The sequence below is a fragment of the Furipterus horrens genome, unplaced genomic scaffold, assembly GCF_987537825.1.
Source record: "Furipterus horrens unplaced genomic scaffold, mFurHor1.1.pri manual_scaffold_4, whole genome shotgun sequence".
Lineage (NCBI taxonomy): Eukaryota > Metazoa > Chordata > Mammalia > Chiroptera > Furipteridae > Furipterus > Furipterus horrens.
The window spans coordinates 116,360,519-116,376,514 of record NW_028327174.1 but is presented as its reverse complement, the minus strand read 5'-3'; the positions used below and the strand labels follow the sequence as shown (position 1 = coordinate 116,376,514).

At 39.4% G+C, this 15,996-nt stretch overlaps 1 protein-coding gene across 2 annotated transcripts in view; it reads right to left on the bottom strand.

Annotated features, from left to right (window-relative positions):
- SPTLC1 (serine palmitoyltransferase long chain base subunit 1) overlaps positions 1–15,996 on the bottom strand; it is a 108,456-nt gene that overhangs the window by 15,905 nt on the left and 76,555 nt on the right. For both annotated transcript variants that reach the window (XM_090273967.1, XM_090273968.1), the window contains 5 exons: positions 15,300–15,429; positions 12,596–12,685; positions 5,807–5,914; positions 3,813–3,908; positions 944–1,040 (listed from right to left, as the gene is read on the bottom strand). In XM_090273967.1, the coding sequence (XP_090130093.1) occupies positions 944–1,040; positions 3,813–3,908; positions 5,807–5,914; positions 12,596–12,685; positions 15,300–15,429 (521 nt within the window). The remainder of the gene's footprint in view (positions 1–943; positions 1,041–3,812; positions 3,909–5,806; positions 5,915–12,595; positions 12,686–15,299; positions 15,430–15,996) is intronic.

The following is a 15,996-nucleotide window of genomic DNA, read 5'->3' as shown; positions in this document are numbered from 1 at the left end:
GAGAACCAAGCTTTCATCCTTGGCTCATACTAATACACTTTCACCCACTTTCAGCAAAAATCTGGGATGATATTTTCTACAGCAAAACAATGGCTCTTATTCTTATCAAAATTCTATAAATAACCTGGCTAAGAATAATAGGGTACAACAATGTTTTGTTATTTCTGGACCCTGAACAAGTTTGTAAAAAAAATAGACTGTATGTAATAAAGTAATGTTTATTATCTTTTCCTTGATATTTTTCCCTTTCCTCAAGGAAAACTCAAAAACTAAAATATCTGAGCAGGAAGTGGGAGGGCTAGGCCACCTGCTGAGCAGGCATATGAATGTGCACAGAGAAAACACGTTTCCCAGTTCTCTGAGTTAAAACCAAAGTTGAAAATTTAGAAATTCAGAAGATTTAAAATTCAGTAATACCAAATAATGCTTATTTTTCAAATTCTGTTTTAAATTTTGGTGAGGAGGCATGATCATAGCCAAAGCCACATTGAAATTTGTTCGACTTTGCCCATTAAATAAGCTTTAATGGTTGGTAAACTGGGTACCAACTGATAATTTAAAGGCTGAAGGGGAAAGAAACTAGACAACAGGTATAAAACTATATATAACAAAAACAGTAGCACACTTTAGCTAATTTCTCCAAAAATGATAAACCAAATGACAACTGGCCCAGAGCTGACCAATCCTCTCGGCGTTTCTACCCACCAAGGGAACAAGCTCTTTGGTTCTAGATCTGGGAACAGGGGAGAAGCTCTACAGCCATTCCCTGATGCAGGAACAACTGCTTCACTGCTATTCTTCCTATAAATACCTGGTAATAAAATTCAGAGCTAGAGCTCTGTCTGATAAGTCATTTCCTTTAACTAATTCCTCTAATAAGTACACCAGTAGCATGGCTAACATAACTTGCAAAGTCTGACTTTCTGGGGTCTGAAGGTTATACCTGGATTCTCTTCCATGATGTTGAGGGCCTCAATTGCAGCAGCAGCTAACAGGGGAGGTAACGAAGCTGAAAAGCAGTATCCTTGGCCAGAAAGTCTCTGAGAAGGAACAAACAAGTTAAAAAACATACATTTCTTTCTTTATCTCTCTCTTTCTTTTCAATGGCTAAGAAATCTAAGGGCACCAGATTTCTGCCTTACCTACCTAATAGTATATACAAATAGTGAGGTAGGAAGATCCAGGCACATATAAAAGTCACACATGTAACAAAAACAAGACTTTTTTTTTAAAAGGGAGATAATTTCGCCCTGGCCAGGTGGCTCAGTGGGTTGGAGCGTCATCCCATTACACCAAAAGGTTGTGGGTTTAGTTCCCGGTCAGAGCACATACCTAGGTTGCAGGTTCCATCCCCAGTCTCAGTGCATACAGAGGAAATCGATCAACGTTTCTCTCTCACATCAATGTTTCTTTTTCTCTCTTCCTCTCTCCCTTCTGCTTTCTAAATCAATAAACATATCCTCGAGTGAGTATTAAAAAGAACTTTTAAAGGGAGATAATTTCTAAATGTAAGTATTTTGAGTGATACTTTAACAAATTAACTTTTAAATAAAAATTGGTGATTAAGTTCTGCCTGGGCTCAACTGGTTAGAGCATTGTCCTGATACACCAGGGTTGTGAGTTCAATCACGGTCCGGGCACATACAAGAAGCAACCAATGAATGCATAAATAAGTGGAACAACAAATGGATGTTTTCTTTTTCTCTCCTTTCCTTTCTCTCTCTAAAATCAATAAGTAAAAAAAAAATCTTTAAAAAATATTGTGATTATGAATAAAATTTTGTTAATTTTAAGTTACATTTTGAGATTACAAGTGGAAAATGAGTTTCAGCTGCTGCTTTTGTTTTTAAAGAAACTACGTGACTTCTGGACAAGATGGAGGTGTAAATACACACGCTGCGTCTCCTCACAACTAAGAAGGAATTTACAACCACTTCAAAAACTAAAAAAATAAAAAACCCAGAATATCCAGAAAATTGAAACTACAGGGAAGTTCAGCAAAGAAATAAGAAATAATCAACCAGAAAGGTAGGAGGAGTAGAGTTGGGACAGAGAGAAAGAGGAGAGGAGCAGCAGTGGTGGGGGTGGTGCTTGGCATGGCAGTGGCGACTGGTGGGAGAGCGGCAGTGCGGCTAGCAGTAAAGAGACTGTTGCCATGGTGAAAAACAGTCATATAGTTTAAACATGAGAAGCTATCCCAGCCCCAAACCAGACCAGGTAGTTTGTGGTTCCAGAGCCGGAGAAAATAGAGCCACATTGCTTCTGACTGTGAAAGCCAGTGGGGGTTGGGGCGGAAGAAGAAGCTACTAGTCTCAAAAAGGAGGCAGCTTGTTTAGTACAGGAAGGGAAAGGAGTGCCTGGAAAAACAGTGGCAACTGGCACTGTTCCCTCTTAGACCCTTCCCCCACATACAGCACCAAAACTTGGTGAAATGGGTTGCCAGTATTAACAAACACCTAAGGCTCCGCCCCCTATAACGTAACAGGTGCGACGGCCCTACCCAAATCACAGAGGTAAACACAGAAAACTGTCAAGATGAGGAGACAGAGAGTATGGCCCAGAAGGGGGAGCAGATCAAGGTCCCAGTGATACAACTAAGCAACAAGCAGACAGAGAACCTAACTGATGAAATAGCAAATCTAACAGATGCACAGTTTAAAGCACTGGTGATAAAGATACTCACAGACTTGATAGAAAAGATTAAACAGGACAGGGAAAGAATGAAGGCTATCCTGGGTGAAATGAAGGAAGATCCAGACGAAACAAGTGGTGAAGGAAAGGAAACCAGGGTTCAAATCAACACATTGGAACATAAGAAATAAACAGTCAACCAGTACAGGAGAAGGAAATAAGAATTGAAAAAAATGAGGCGAGGCTTAGAAACCTCTGGGATAGCTTTAAATGTGCCAACATCTGAATCACAGGGTTGCCCGAAGGTGAAGAGGGAGAGCAAGAAATTGAAAAACTATGTGAAAAAAATAATGAAGGAGAACTTCCCCAATTTGGGGAAGGAAATGGACATACAAGTCCAGGAAGCAGAGAGAGTCCCAAACAAGCTAGACCCAGGGAGGACCACACTAAGACACACCATAATCAAAATGCCAAAGGTTAAAGATAAAGAGAGACTCTTAAAAGCAGCAAGAGAGAAGAGGAGACTTACCTACAAAGGGGTACCTATTAGACTGTCAACTGATTTCTTAAAAAGAAACTTTGCAGGCGAGAAGGAACTGTCAGGAAATATTCAAAGTGATGAAAAGAAAGGACCTACAACCTAGATTACTCTATTCAGCAAAGCTATCATTCAGAATGGAAGGGCAGATAAAGTGCTTCCCAGACAAGGTAAAGCTGAAGGAGTTCATCATCACCAAGCCATTATTAGATGAAATGTTAAAGGGACTTATTTAAGAAAAAGATCAAAACTATGAACATTAAAATGAGAACAGCATCACAACTATCACAACAGAAGCTAGGGAATGGAAACAAAGGCAAACTAAGTAGACAACCAGAATAGGAAGAGAATCAGGTATGGGGAGCATATGGGGGAAGGTAAGCTGGGAGGGGGGAAGGTGGCAAGGGAGGGAAAAGGTACAAGAATTAAGAAACATAGTAGGAGGGTGTAGAGTGGACAGGGGGATGTTGAGAAGAGCTTATATGCATGACCCATGGACATGGACTGGGGTGGGGACTGCTGGAGGGAGGGGGCTTGCTGGGTGGAGGAGAGCAAAGAGAAAAGAAATTGGGACAACTGTAACAGCATAATCAATAAAATATACAGAAAAAAAAGTTTCAGGGAAAAAAAAAAACACACCTACCTGATGATCAATTACAAAAGACCTGCCACAGCAGAAACCCCCAATAGAAGCAAGTGAATTCTCCATGTTGGCACTGATAAGATCAATATCATCGATCTGCCAGAAAAGACAGATGGTGTCAATTATTCCTCAATTAAAAACAGACCAATGTCAAGCCTAGAGACAAAATTTCTGCGCTAATCATGTCAACATCTGGGTTCTACAAACTACTTACGTGAAAAGAAGATAAACCACACAAAATCTGTTGTTAAAAGGACTGATGTTTCAAAGCCTGCCTTTTTGCCATTTCATCATGCATTAACAATTTATACACAATGGGGAAAAGAACGATAAATTAAAAGAATATGAATCCCAAAGCTGTTTGGTACTAAAAATATTCAGAAGTACAAAATAAAATCATTTCCTGGCCTTCCCCACAAAAGGTAATTGGGGTAAATAAAAATCTGAGTTTTAAGCACTTTGTTCCTACATTCCATTTACTTTTCATCTTTTCAAAATTGAAATCATCATGGTAATTGATTCTTTGACCAAACTGGACAAGCTGGGCAGTGGATGAACCTAATGTACCCCATAGGCTTCTGAGTTCTATATTCTCAACAAATTAAGTATTCCTTTGATCTTCATCTTCTGCTCCAGTCCCCAGGACCAGTTTCATTCTGGCTACATAGCAACCATTCAGTAATTATTCATCTATGGCCATGATAATGACTGGTCAGATCACATCTGTTGTTTTTTAAGATGTTCCACAGATCCAACAAGAAAATCTATACACTCTCATTCTTTTTTAAAAAAAACGTACATGTACAAAAGTAGACTAGAAGAAAATATCTTATCATCCAGATTCATTTAGCAACTCATGGACAATCTCATTCCATGCATAGCCCCCTACTACCCTCACCATTTCTTTGGAGTAAATCTCAGGCTTCATATGGTTTCATCTGTAAATATTTCAGTGTACATATCTCAAAGATACAGGTTCTTTCAAAAGTATAATCACAAAACTATTATCACACCTGAAAAATGAAAAATTTCTTAATATTAAATATTCAGTGTTTAAATATTTGTCTCATAAAGCTTGTTTGTTTGTTTTAAACAGTATTTGTTTGACTCAGAATCCCGATAAGGCCCCTATAATCTATATTCTTACTCAACCCCTGACATTAGTGGTTTTTTTCCTTTTTTAAAAATATTTATGCCTTAACTTTTGTTTGAATTATGTTTCCATTTTATCTTTGATTGCTTAGTGCATGTAATTCAAATGTTGGTTTGTCTTTGAGGAGCGTATGCCAATCTAACTTCTCTAGGACTTTATGGGTAGTGGGATGCAGTTAATCTAAGGTGATTTATGTTTTATAGTTCAACTTGTTAACACAGGTTGCAAAACTTTTATGCGCAGGATTTGAAAAAAAGCTTCCTTCAATCTGACTATACACAGTGGGGGGTGAAGACAGGTTCTGCAGATGGACTGACTAGCTCCTCCCTGAGGCTCTAGGAGTACAAACCACTAAGACTAGAGGCGGCTGGGGCTCATTTTCCTTTAGCAAAAGAAAACACAACAAACTGACTTCAGTTATGTGGGACTTGGAGGGTTTTTTTTGCTGAATCTGTGCCAGTGTGCCAGTGGTGTTTCTGACATATGGATATGTCATAACATTAAATATTAAAAGAACGTCCTTCCACTGCCATCACAGATACTCCCTAAAGGACTACTTAGGGAATTATTACTCTTTCTAGAGAAGAGACACTGAAAACCATGGTCTAATGCTACTGTGTAAACACAACACAAATTCTATGATGAACCACTCTGAGTTGACAGTTCTGAGGGAAGACAGGCCTCCTGGTTCGGCTGACTTGATCCTCTATGGGCTAATGAAATTAGATAGACACCAGAGTGGCATGGCCTTGCCCCTCAATGAGGGGTACTGTGCCCATGAACCTGCTCAGCAGGATGAAATGCCATACTCCTTAGAATGTTCCAAAAATGGAGAACTTACATTGATTCCAAAGTGTTCAGTGACTCCTCGGCCATGCTCCCCCAGGACTCCAAATGAAAGGCTCTCCTCCAGAAAGATCCTCGCTTTGTATTTGTATTTTAAGTTAACCTAAGTGTCAATAAAACATAACTTTACAATTCTGATGATTAGCAGCAAACAGAACACCCTGGGAAGAATAAAATTAACCTTAAGCGAAAAGGACAAAACAGCATGTACAGTTGCTCCTCAATATAGGAAGATTCTTATCTGTGAATCTGCCCATTTGCTAAAATTTATCTGTAACCCCCTAATCAATATTCAGGGCACGGGGGCAGAGCAGTGAAAACTCCGACTCACCTGACCTGCACGTTCCCAGCTGAGTTGAACAGGAGATTGCTTTAGCTCAAACTTTAAGCAAGTGTCCTCACAGTCTATTTAATGCCATGTTTTTTTGCATTTTGTAAGTTTTATTGGTAATCTTGTTTAAAATGGTCTCAAGCACAGTGCTGAAGTGCTTGCTGTCTGATGTTGCTAACCATGAGAAGGCTGTGATGTGCCTCACAGAGAAAATGTGTGTTAGATAAGCTTCGTTCAGGCAGGAGTTACAGTGCTATTGGTTGTGAGTTCAATGTGAATGAATGAACAGTATCAATTAAATAAGTTGTCTTTAAAGAGAAACACATATAAAATGAGGTCATGTACTGAATGACTGATGAAGATGTTATGATTAGAGGCTTGCAGAAAACTGTTTGCCCAAGAGCAACAGTTCAGAATTCTGTTTCAGTATTTGCAGTATGTTTATAAAACATAAGTACCATGAATAACAAAAATCGTTGGCACTTTAGTTGCTCTAAAATGTTCAGCTTAGCTCAATAATACATATAGCACAATGCCAATTTTTAAAATAAGTGGAAAGACATTATGAATATAGACATATAATCTATCTGTTAAATATTGGTCTGACCACACAAAAACTCCTGGGGAAATGTGCGTGCTCCTTCCTCAGTGGCACTGTGTTTTAATGTGGATCCATGGCATTTTATAAATGGAGATTATATGTTTTTTCTCTTTACTTCTTCAGGTTTATAAGAAAGTCCTTTCCCATCAAAGGTTCAGATGCATATTTATCTATATATTCTTTTAAGTATTTCATGTTATTTATGTTTTTGTTTACACACTGGGAAGTTGAACATATGCATGGTTGTGTATAGGTTTTCCCTCTAATGTTTAATTACCCCATATGATATGTACCTGATCAGTTTCACAACTGAATTAAAATAGTGATTATCACCCTCTAAATTTTATACGTGTGGGATATGAGAAGTTGGCCTCTCAAATATTACCATGACTCATGTATCTTTTCTTTTGCCAGCATGATACTTAATTTTAAGATCTTAATTTTAAGATCTTTTCCCACTGAAACTACAGAAATAATGCATAAAATGTTTCAGGTTGTTTGATGTCCCATATCACAAGTCTCAGATAACGTATTTTTTAATCATGAAAATTTTATTGGCTAATCTTGCTAATCAATACTAAATTTGGAGGAGCACAGAGCTTTTTGCTGGATTTTAATGAAAAGTGAAAAAACTCGTTTAGGGAGAATCACATCTTTTCAACACTGATTCTTTTCCATCTATTAAATATGAATGCAATAGTTTCTAAAAATCATGTTTTAGAATATATTTGATAACATTATGACAGAACCAGTATGCAAAGAAACAAATCAGTGAAAGAAAAGAGGAATCCCACAGTCAAATCCTATTTTGTATCCTATAATCTCTCCATACTCAACACCTCCATACACTTGATCTGTCCTTATACTTTAGGTGTTTTGTTTCATTGCTTGGCGGTACACTTGCCCATCAGTACTGCCCTACTGTCGTATCCCTATAAAATGCAGTTATACCATATTTTGACCCCCTACCTCCTCTCATTATTCTAACAGTCTTCGACACTCATGAAAACAAAGAGAAAAACAAATACACCTCCTTCACTGATGTCGTGGATGTATTTTTCGCAAACATAGTGAAAAACTTTAAAAATAAGATATGAAAGCCTTATTTTAAATCCTTATTCAATTGATGGACTCATAGATTCCAATTCCAATGGTTAAATGCAAGGGTGGTTCAATAGAGGAAGAGCAACCAATGTAATATTGTTACAGAAACAGGAGTGTCCAAAAACAAATCCCAGAGTTTGTGGCTGGGGGATGGGAAAAAGGAAGCAGCTTTTGAGATGCCTTTGCATGCCTGGGGCTAGTTGCTAGTGTCTTTGTTATGCAAATGGAATCGATAATTCCAAGGCCCAAAAAGATGGGAGGAGCCTTGAACTGTGGGATTGTAGGAAGGAGCCTACAGAGCCTGCATAGGGTTCTGTGAATGGTCAGAACTGGTTGCAACACCCACTGTGTCAGAGGACACAGTCAGGGATATATAAGCAGCTGTGGACATTTTATCTGGGACTTGCTCACTCGGACTCTCTCTCACTGGGTCTCACGCTCTCTCTGGCTCTCGGTCTCGCGTTCTTCCTCTCTCTCTTGCTCTCTCGCTCGCTCGCTCTCGCTCTTGCTCTGGCTCGCTCTCGCTCTGGCTCGCTTTCCCTCTCGCACCCCCTCCATGCGGCTTGGTGAAGGGGCCTTCTCCATGCGGATTAAAGCTGAGTTCTCCATGCGGTTTTGAGAGGGCTCTCCAGGCCGCTTTAAGAGGCTCTCGCCATGCAGTTTTGAGAAGGAGAGGAGATCCATGCGGTTTACAGGAAGAAGGCAGTTTACAAGGAGGCTGAGAATCCAGGCGGTCCTGCATTGAGAGCTGGAGGGCACCACAGCGCAGAAAGGACCTCCCCAATCAGAACTGAGTGATTGGCAGCTACTGGTAAAGCTGAACTGTGCCTAGGAAGTAGGGAAACGGTGTTTCCAACTTTCCTAAGACTGTCCAGGTCTGGGAGGGGGAGACAAAACTGTGCAAATAAACAATTCTTTTTCTTTTCACTAAACTCTGGTATTGGGAGTTATAATTCTGGTGGCGGGCAATCGGTCCCCTAACTAAATGGCTTGTGGGTTCTGTTTCAATCAGAGCAGCCCAGAGGTTCTGTTACAATATCAACATAATGGCACAGCCACTGTGAAAAACAATATGGTAGTTCCTCAGTAAGTTAAACATAAAACTACCATATGAAATTACACTGCTAGATATATGTGAGAAACGCTCACAATAAAAACTGGGACACAGGACTTAAGCAGTAAAGTGAGGCCTTTATTCATGGGTCTGCAGAGCCGGGCGCACCCCCACAGACAGGAGAATGCGTGTGCCAAGTAGACAAAGGAACCTGGTTTTATAGTCTTGGCTTCCCCACCCTGAAATTGCCACCCTAAAGTGATTATCCTCTCCACCCTAAAATTGCCGCCCTAAAGTGATTATCTTCTCCACCCTAAAATGAGAGCGATTAGCTCCCCCTCCCCTCTCCTTCCCGGTTTCTCCATGACCGGATACTCCGGAGTTACAATCTAACGCATTCATCTAAATGCCCCTATTGTGATTTGTGAATATGCCAATGCTGTCAGCTCACTTCTCAGAGACCCTTTAATTAATTTGCCCTTTGTTACTAATGACTTTCTCCTGGTTTGGGAGTCACTATGTTCTTGTTTCCTACAATATATACACAGAAAAACTGAAAACAGGTATTCAAACAAATACTTGTACACAAATGTTCATAGCAGTGCTATTCACAACAGCCCAAAGGTGGAAACAACCCAAATATTCATCATCAGATAAACAAAATGGAATCTTACTTAGCATTAAAAAGGAATAAAGTACTGATCCATGCTTATAAACTAGGAGGAGTAGGAAAGCTTTAAGCTAAGACGCAAAAGGTCATGTATTGCAATAGCCTCCCCTTAGCCTTAGTTCGCATTCTCTGTGGTTTCATTTGGTCTGAATGTGTTAACTGGAAAATCCCAGAAATAAACAACTCACTAAACAATTCATAAGTTTTAAACTGTGTGCCCTTCTGAGTAGTGTGATGAAATCTCATGCTCTTCATTCCCTCCTGCCCAGGACCTGAACCATCCTTTGTCCAGGTATCCATGCAGTATATAAATACTTAGTATCTGTCCCAGTTATCAGATATACTTGTTACAGAGTGGGAGTTTCTAAAAATCCCCAGAGCCTGAGGGTTGGGGCATGGGGAAAAAGGAACAGCTTTTAAGATGCCTTTGCATGACTATGGCTAGTAGCTTTGGTTCTCAGTTATGCAAATGGCTTTGGTTCTTTCAAGGCCCCAAGAAGATGGGAGGGGTTTTGACCTTGGAATGGTGCAGGAAGAGCATACAGAGCCTGTGCAAGGTTCTGTGAATGGTCAGAACTGGTTACCACACCCACTGCATTAGAAGATGCAGTCAGGGGTTTAAAAATAGGTGGCAGACATTTTGCCTAGGAGAACACCATGCGGCTTTGAAAGGAAAGGGAGAATTTCATGCAGTTTGGAAAGGAAAGGGAGAACTCCATGCAGTTTACAAGGAGGCTGGGAACTCCATGCGGTTCTGCATCAAGAGCTGGCGGGCACCACAACACAGGCAAAACCTCCCCAATCAAGATTGAATGATTAGGAGCTGCCGGTAAAGCTGAACTGTGTCTCGGAAGTAGGAAGACTGTATCTCTGACTTTTCTAAAACTAGCCTGGTTTGGTATGGGGAGGCAGAACTATGTGTTTGTGGGTGTTTTAAAAAAAATAAGACTTAACAGCAGAAATCTGCAAATAATCTAAATCTATATAACTATTAAATAAATAATTCTTTTTCTTTTCACTAAACTCTAGTATTGAGAGTTATGCTTCTGGCGGCGGGCAATTGGGCCCCTGATAACTGAACAGCCTGTGGGTTCTGTTTCAATAGGAGCAGCCCGTGGGTTCTGTTACGATACTGTGGAAGTAGTGCAAATGACTATGCTCAAGTAACCCTTATTTTACTTAGTAATGACCCCAAAGTGCAAGAGTGGTGATGTAGGCAATTCAGATGTGCCAAAGAGAAGCCATTAAGCGCTTCCTTTAAATCAAAAGGTAAAAGTTCTCGAGTTAAGAAAAAAACAAAATCATGCTGAGGTTTCTGCAATCTATGGTAAGAATGAATCCTCTATCTGTGAAATTGGGAAGGAAAAAGAAATTCATGCTAGTTCTGCTCTTCTACCTCAAACTGCGAAAGTTATGGTCACAGTGCATAAGTGCGTAGTTAAGATAGAAAAGACATTAAATTTGTGGGTGGAAGACATGAACAGAAAATGTAGTCCAACTGATGGCAACATGTTGCACCAGAAAGCACTAAGCCTATATGAAGACTTCAGCAAGGGACACCCTGAAATAAGGGACCACATTCACGTAAGTTTTATTATAGTACATTATTATGTGTTCTCTTATTAGCTATTGTTAATCTTTCACTGTGCCTACCTTACAAATTAAGTCTTTATTTTATGTCAGGGTCTCTGGGAAAGTATTGAGACTTGGAGCCCCATGCAGGCCAGGCAAAGGAAACAAAGCCTCTAAGACCTGACCAGAAAACCGGGAAAGTTGGGTGCATACGTGTCTCGATACTATAGCCAGTGGGCCCCAGTGGGAATCAGGCCAGGAGAAAATGCTTTATGTCCTTTGAAACTTGCCCTGTTCTTTTACCTCGCTTGATCACTTTATCATACCAGCAGCAGAGGTTTTAACTTAAACTCAAAATGACCTCACCCTCCCTATTTTACGGCCATCTGAATGAAGTCTTTGTGTCCAGCACACCCTGACCTGAGGGAGATCTCAATGTTCCTTCAATTGTTATCCCTGAACAATATCTATTTTCTGTAATCAGCTATATGCCCTTAAGCTTACTGTACTCAAGAAAGACCCTGGAGGAAGGCAATTGAGGCATCTGTCTCTCAGCCGTTTGCCTGCCTTCTCTCCCCTAGCACAAGCTGCCTGGGAAATCTTCATTTCATCCGCAACACCAAGGGATCTCAGTAGGTCAGGGGTCCCCAACAATTTTATGTATACATTTATGGGAAAACCATTGTATATATATAGTTTGATACTATCTGCAGTTTCAGGCATTCACTTGGGGTCTTGGAATGTGTCCCCCACGGATGAGGGGGTACTATTGTACATGATATCTATTAGGATGATTCCATTTACGGAAATATCCAGAATAGGTAAATCCACATAGAGAGAAAGCAGACTGGTGGTTGTTCAAGGCTAAGGGAGAGGGAAAATGGGGAGTAACTGCTTACTGGGTAAAGGCGTCTTCTTTGGAGTGATGAAGAGGTTTTAGAGCTAGATAGTTGATAGTTGCACAACACTGTGTATGTACTAAATGCCACTACACTGTATACTTTAAAATAGCTAATTTTGTTATGGAAATTTCACCTCAATTAAAAAATTTCAATAGTCACGGTTTCTAAAGAGTATATTGCCTTTCTCTGTTAAAAAGCTAAGTTTTACAAAATACATATTGTATAATTTTATTTATATGAAATTCTACAAAAGCAAAACTATAGGAACAAAAAGATCAATGGTGGCTTTGGGCCAGGTTTGGGGGTACTGACTATGCAAGGGCATGAAGGAACTGTCTTTCCACAAAGTTGGTTTTAAAAAGTTGTGCCTTGATTACTCTTTAAAGGCCGAGTAGGCATTTAATGTTGATCTACTTTCCTGGTATGATTAGAATGTGCTTATGATACTTATTGTGTAAAGCAATGTAGACTACATTCAAAGTGGTCATAAACAAAAGACAAAGGGCCAAATATTCTGAATACTAAAATAATAAATAATCTGGTTGCTTACCAATTCTGGAAGAGGACAAATGGTTCCAGTATTCATATACAACCCTTCGACTACAATGAAACGTCGAGTTACACGGGCCTTGCGAGGATTCTTTAAAAGAAAAGAAAAAACAAACAGGCATTTGAAATTTTATTAACTCCAAATATAAAATCTGTTACAAGATTTATTCATCAAAATAAACAGACAGTGAATGAATTTCAAGCTCAGGTTTGAGATCGTGCTATTATGAGAGGAAGAATACTGTTTTCTCCTCTCAGACATGTTTTTCAGTTCATACAATCACTAGGAGATCTTACACACACACAGCTTAGGCCAGTGGCTCTCAACCTTCCTTATGCCACGACCCTTTAATACAGTTCCTCATGTTGTGGTGACCCCCAACCATAACTAAAGCATAGTGATTAATCACAAAAACAGTATGTAATTATATATGTGTTTTCCGATTGTCTTAGGCGACCCCTGTGAAATGGTCTCAACCCACAGGTTGAGAACCGCTGGCTTAGGCGCTCTGAGAATATTATAACACAAACAAAACCCTCCAAACCCAGAATGACTGGTAAGGGGCCCAGGAAGCTTTCTGGAATGACAGATGGTTGATGTCATGATAGGGGCCATGATAGCCGGATTCCATGGGTCTAACCATTGGTCAACACTGTATGGCTAGAATTTATGCATTTCGGTGTCTGTAAATTTTATTGTACCTAAAATATATCATCATCATCATCATCATTGAGATGTAGTGCTGAGTCAGATGGAGGTTCAGATGATACAAGAATGGCAGAATGTTGATAATAAGCTAGGAAAAGAGTATGGGGACTTCATTATACTATTGTGTTTCCTTTCAATGTGCTTGGAATTTTCTATAACAAAAAGTTAAAAAACAGAGAAGCCTTGCTTTATTTACTTTATTTACCAAAAAACAGATAAAACCCTTTTCCTTCCTTACTCCTCACTTCTGGGTTAAGTAAAACTTGACAATATCCTCATCTGGTGATGTTGGAAGTTGGTGGTGTGGAGGGACTTTTTCAGACAACACACACCTTCCCTGCACCCCAGAGACTCCAAGTCCCACTGCTGAATGTGTAGATATTTCAAGTGTGCTGGGCTGAAAAAAACTAAGGTCCACAAACAGAGTTTACCACCAGCTTCCTACTCAAAAGTTTCTTGCTTCTAAGCTTCTCTCTGATGAACAACTAGAAACTCAAATACTGGAGCTATGTTTTAAGGGGTATTTTAAAACCTAGGGCCTAACACTCAGAAAAGCGTCTGTTTAAGCATGCAAAGGTGTCCATCACTGACTGTGCTTGGTCATCTCCACTCTGACTACATAACAAGGGCCAAAGATCTGCTCGGGGTCCCACATGAGGACATGGTGCACCCTGCCTCTTCTTGCCTTTTAACAATGAAGGATTTTATTTAGTGTTTTAAAATATTCAATGTAGAACTCTTGAGGAATGGAAAAATACGAAAAGAATTTAACAAATTAGCTAGTCACACCATACACTGATAAATTGTACAGTACTAACTTGGCAAAATAAACTCTACAGCAGACTGGCTAGTAGTAATACTTACCAATGCAGTGCTCTTCAATCTGGTACCATTCTATTACTATGTCAGTATAAGGGACATCTTTTTACAATAAGTAGAAGAAAAAGTGATCAATGGGATACTTTCAACTTTAAGACTTTCCTCAACTGTGTGCCTATAAACACTGGTGTGCAGCATATCTAGCATTAAATAGTGAGAGTCTATGCATATCCATCACTGATGAAAATTCATCACAGAATGTGTATATTCATTAAGAGCTGCTCTTAGGCTGTCATCTAAACAAAATCTTAAAGGATTAATGCAAATATCTGGAAAAACAAAAACCAACACATAATTAAGGGATATGATGAGCATTTTTATCAGTTCCTCTAGTAATGAATGAGCTGTATGGGAAAAGCCCACTTGAAAGTGTTATTGAGACTAAGGCTGTGGTGACCAGATTCCTAATATAGTTCACATACAATGGTTCCTGCAGAAGCACAGGCTAGAACAACCTTTTTCATCTATGTCATCCGAAGAAAACATGATAATTCTAATAGCAATGCTCTGAACACATTTCCTCTGCTAATCGAACACAAAGGAACAAGTGCCACTCCCCAAGGGGAAGAAAAAGTGTAAATGGGCTGCAAGGTGGCAGGAAACCAAGTTTGAGGATGTTGTTTCTCAGTCACTCAGAGCTGTAGCACAAAGGTGGGGTGGGGAGAAAGACTCTCACTTTGTTCATAAGTTCATAAATTAAGATCTACTGTTATTGTTTTTTCCAGTTAATTGCTACATGATTTATTCAGATAAAAATTAACCTATTTTGAATTCAATAGGTACAGCTCATTAACATGCTAATGAGATCTGGAGCTATTTCTGTAGAGTTGAAAGTGCATATCCCCTACCCCAAAGTGCAGGCTGTTTTTCTCTCTCCCTTTGAGAAAGCTGTCTGATTACGTCCTTCCAAATTTGCCATATATAATTACAGCACTGACGAGGCAATTTACAATCAGATTTAGCTTTATAACATGAAGTACATTAAATAAGCAGGAACATCCTTAATAACCAAATGTGATCTGCAGGCAAGTTTTCATGACAAATTACCATTTCATATATAATTTAGCTAGTTAGGAAGTACAAAAGAACTGTTTAATTTTCTTCAAAAGAATCATACCTTTTGATCTTCGATCTCTTGTTCTTTCAGTAGTCGCTCCAGGTCAGTCATATCATTATGCTCAAATAACTTAATGTCACTACGTGATGCCTGTAATCCTTTCTGAATAGCAAAGCAGGCAGCTCTATCTCTGGAAGGAACAGAGAAGAACCAAATTGGGGTTTAAAGGGCCTTGTCAACATTCTTAAAAAAGGAATGCTTTTTTAAGAAGGATGACCAACATACATTTGTTAATGTGAACATGACAGATAAAAAAAGCATGCCTGAACATTTATATACCATTGTTTGCACTTCCCTCACAAAACTATCATATTGATTCTATTCTAAGAAACACACTTTTATGACATTTTCACTTCTCAGAAGTCAGCACACATTTACTATGGGTGGCATCTCAGTCTACTCACAGTCATTTTCTCTTTCTGGGAAATACACGAATACCATGCATTTCACCATCAGTGGCATCTCTAATTTGAAGGCCACAGTTCTCTGCTGTTATATTTTGTCATGAGAAGCAATACTGGACTGTTGACTCTATCTGTTTAACACAGGGCAGAACTCTGAATCTTGCAGATTAAACTTCCACGAGATCCTCTAAACGGGGCTAAGTAGGAGGAAATATAAAGTCTGCTTTGAGAAAGTCCAACCACTGTTAATATAACAAGAATGGTTTGTATGACATCGATATAACCTAGCAGCC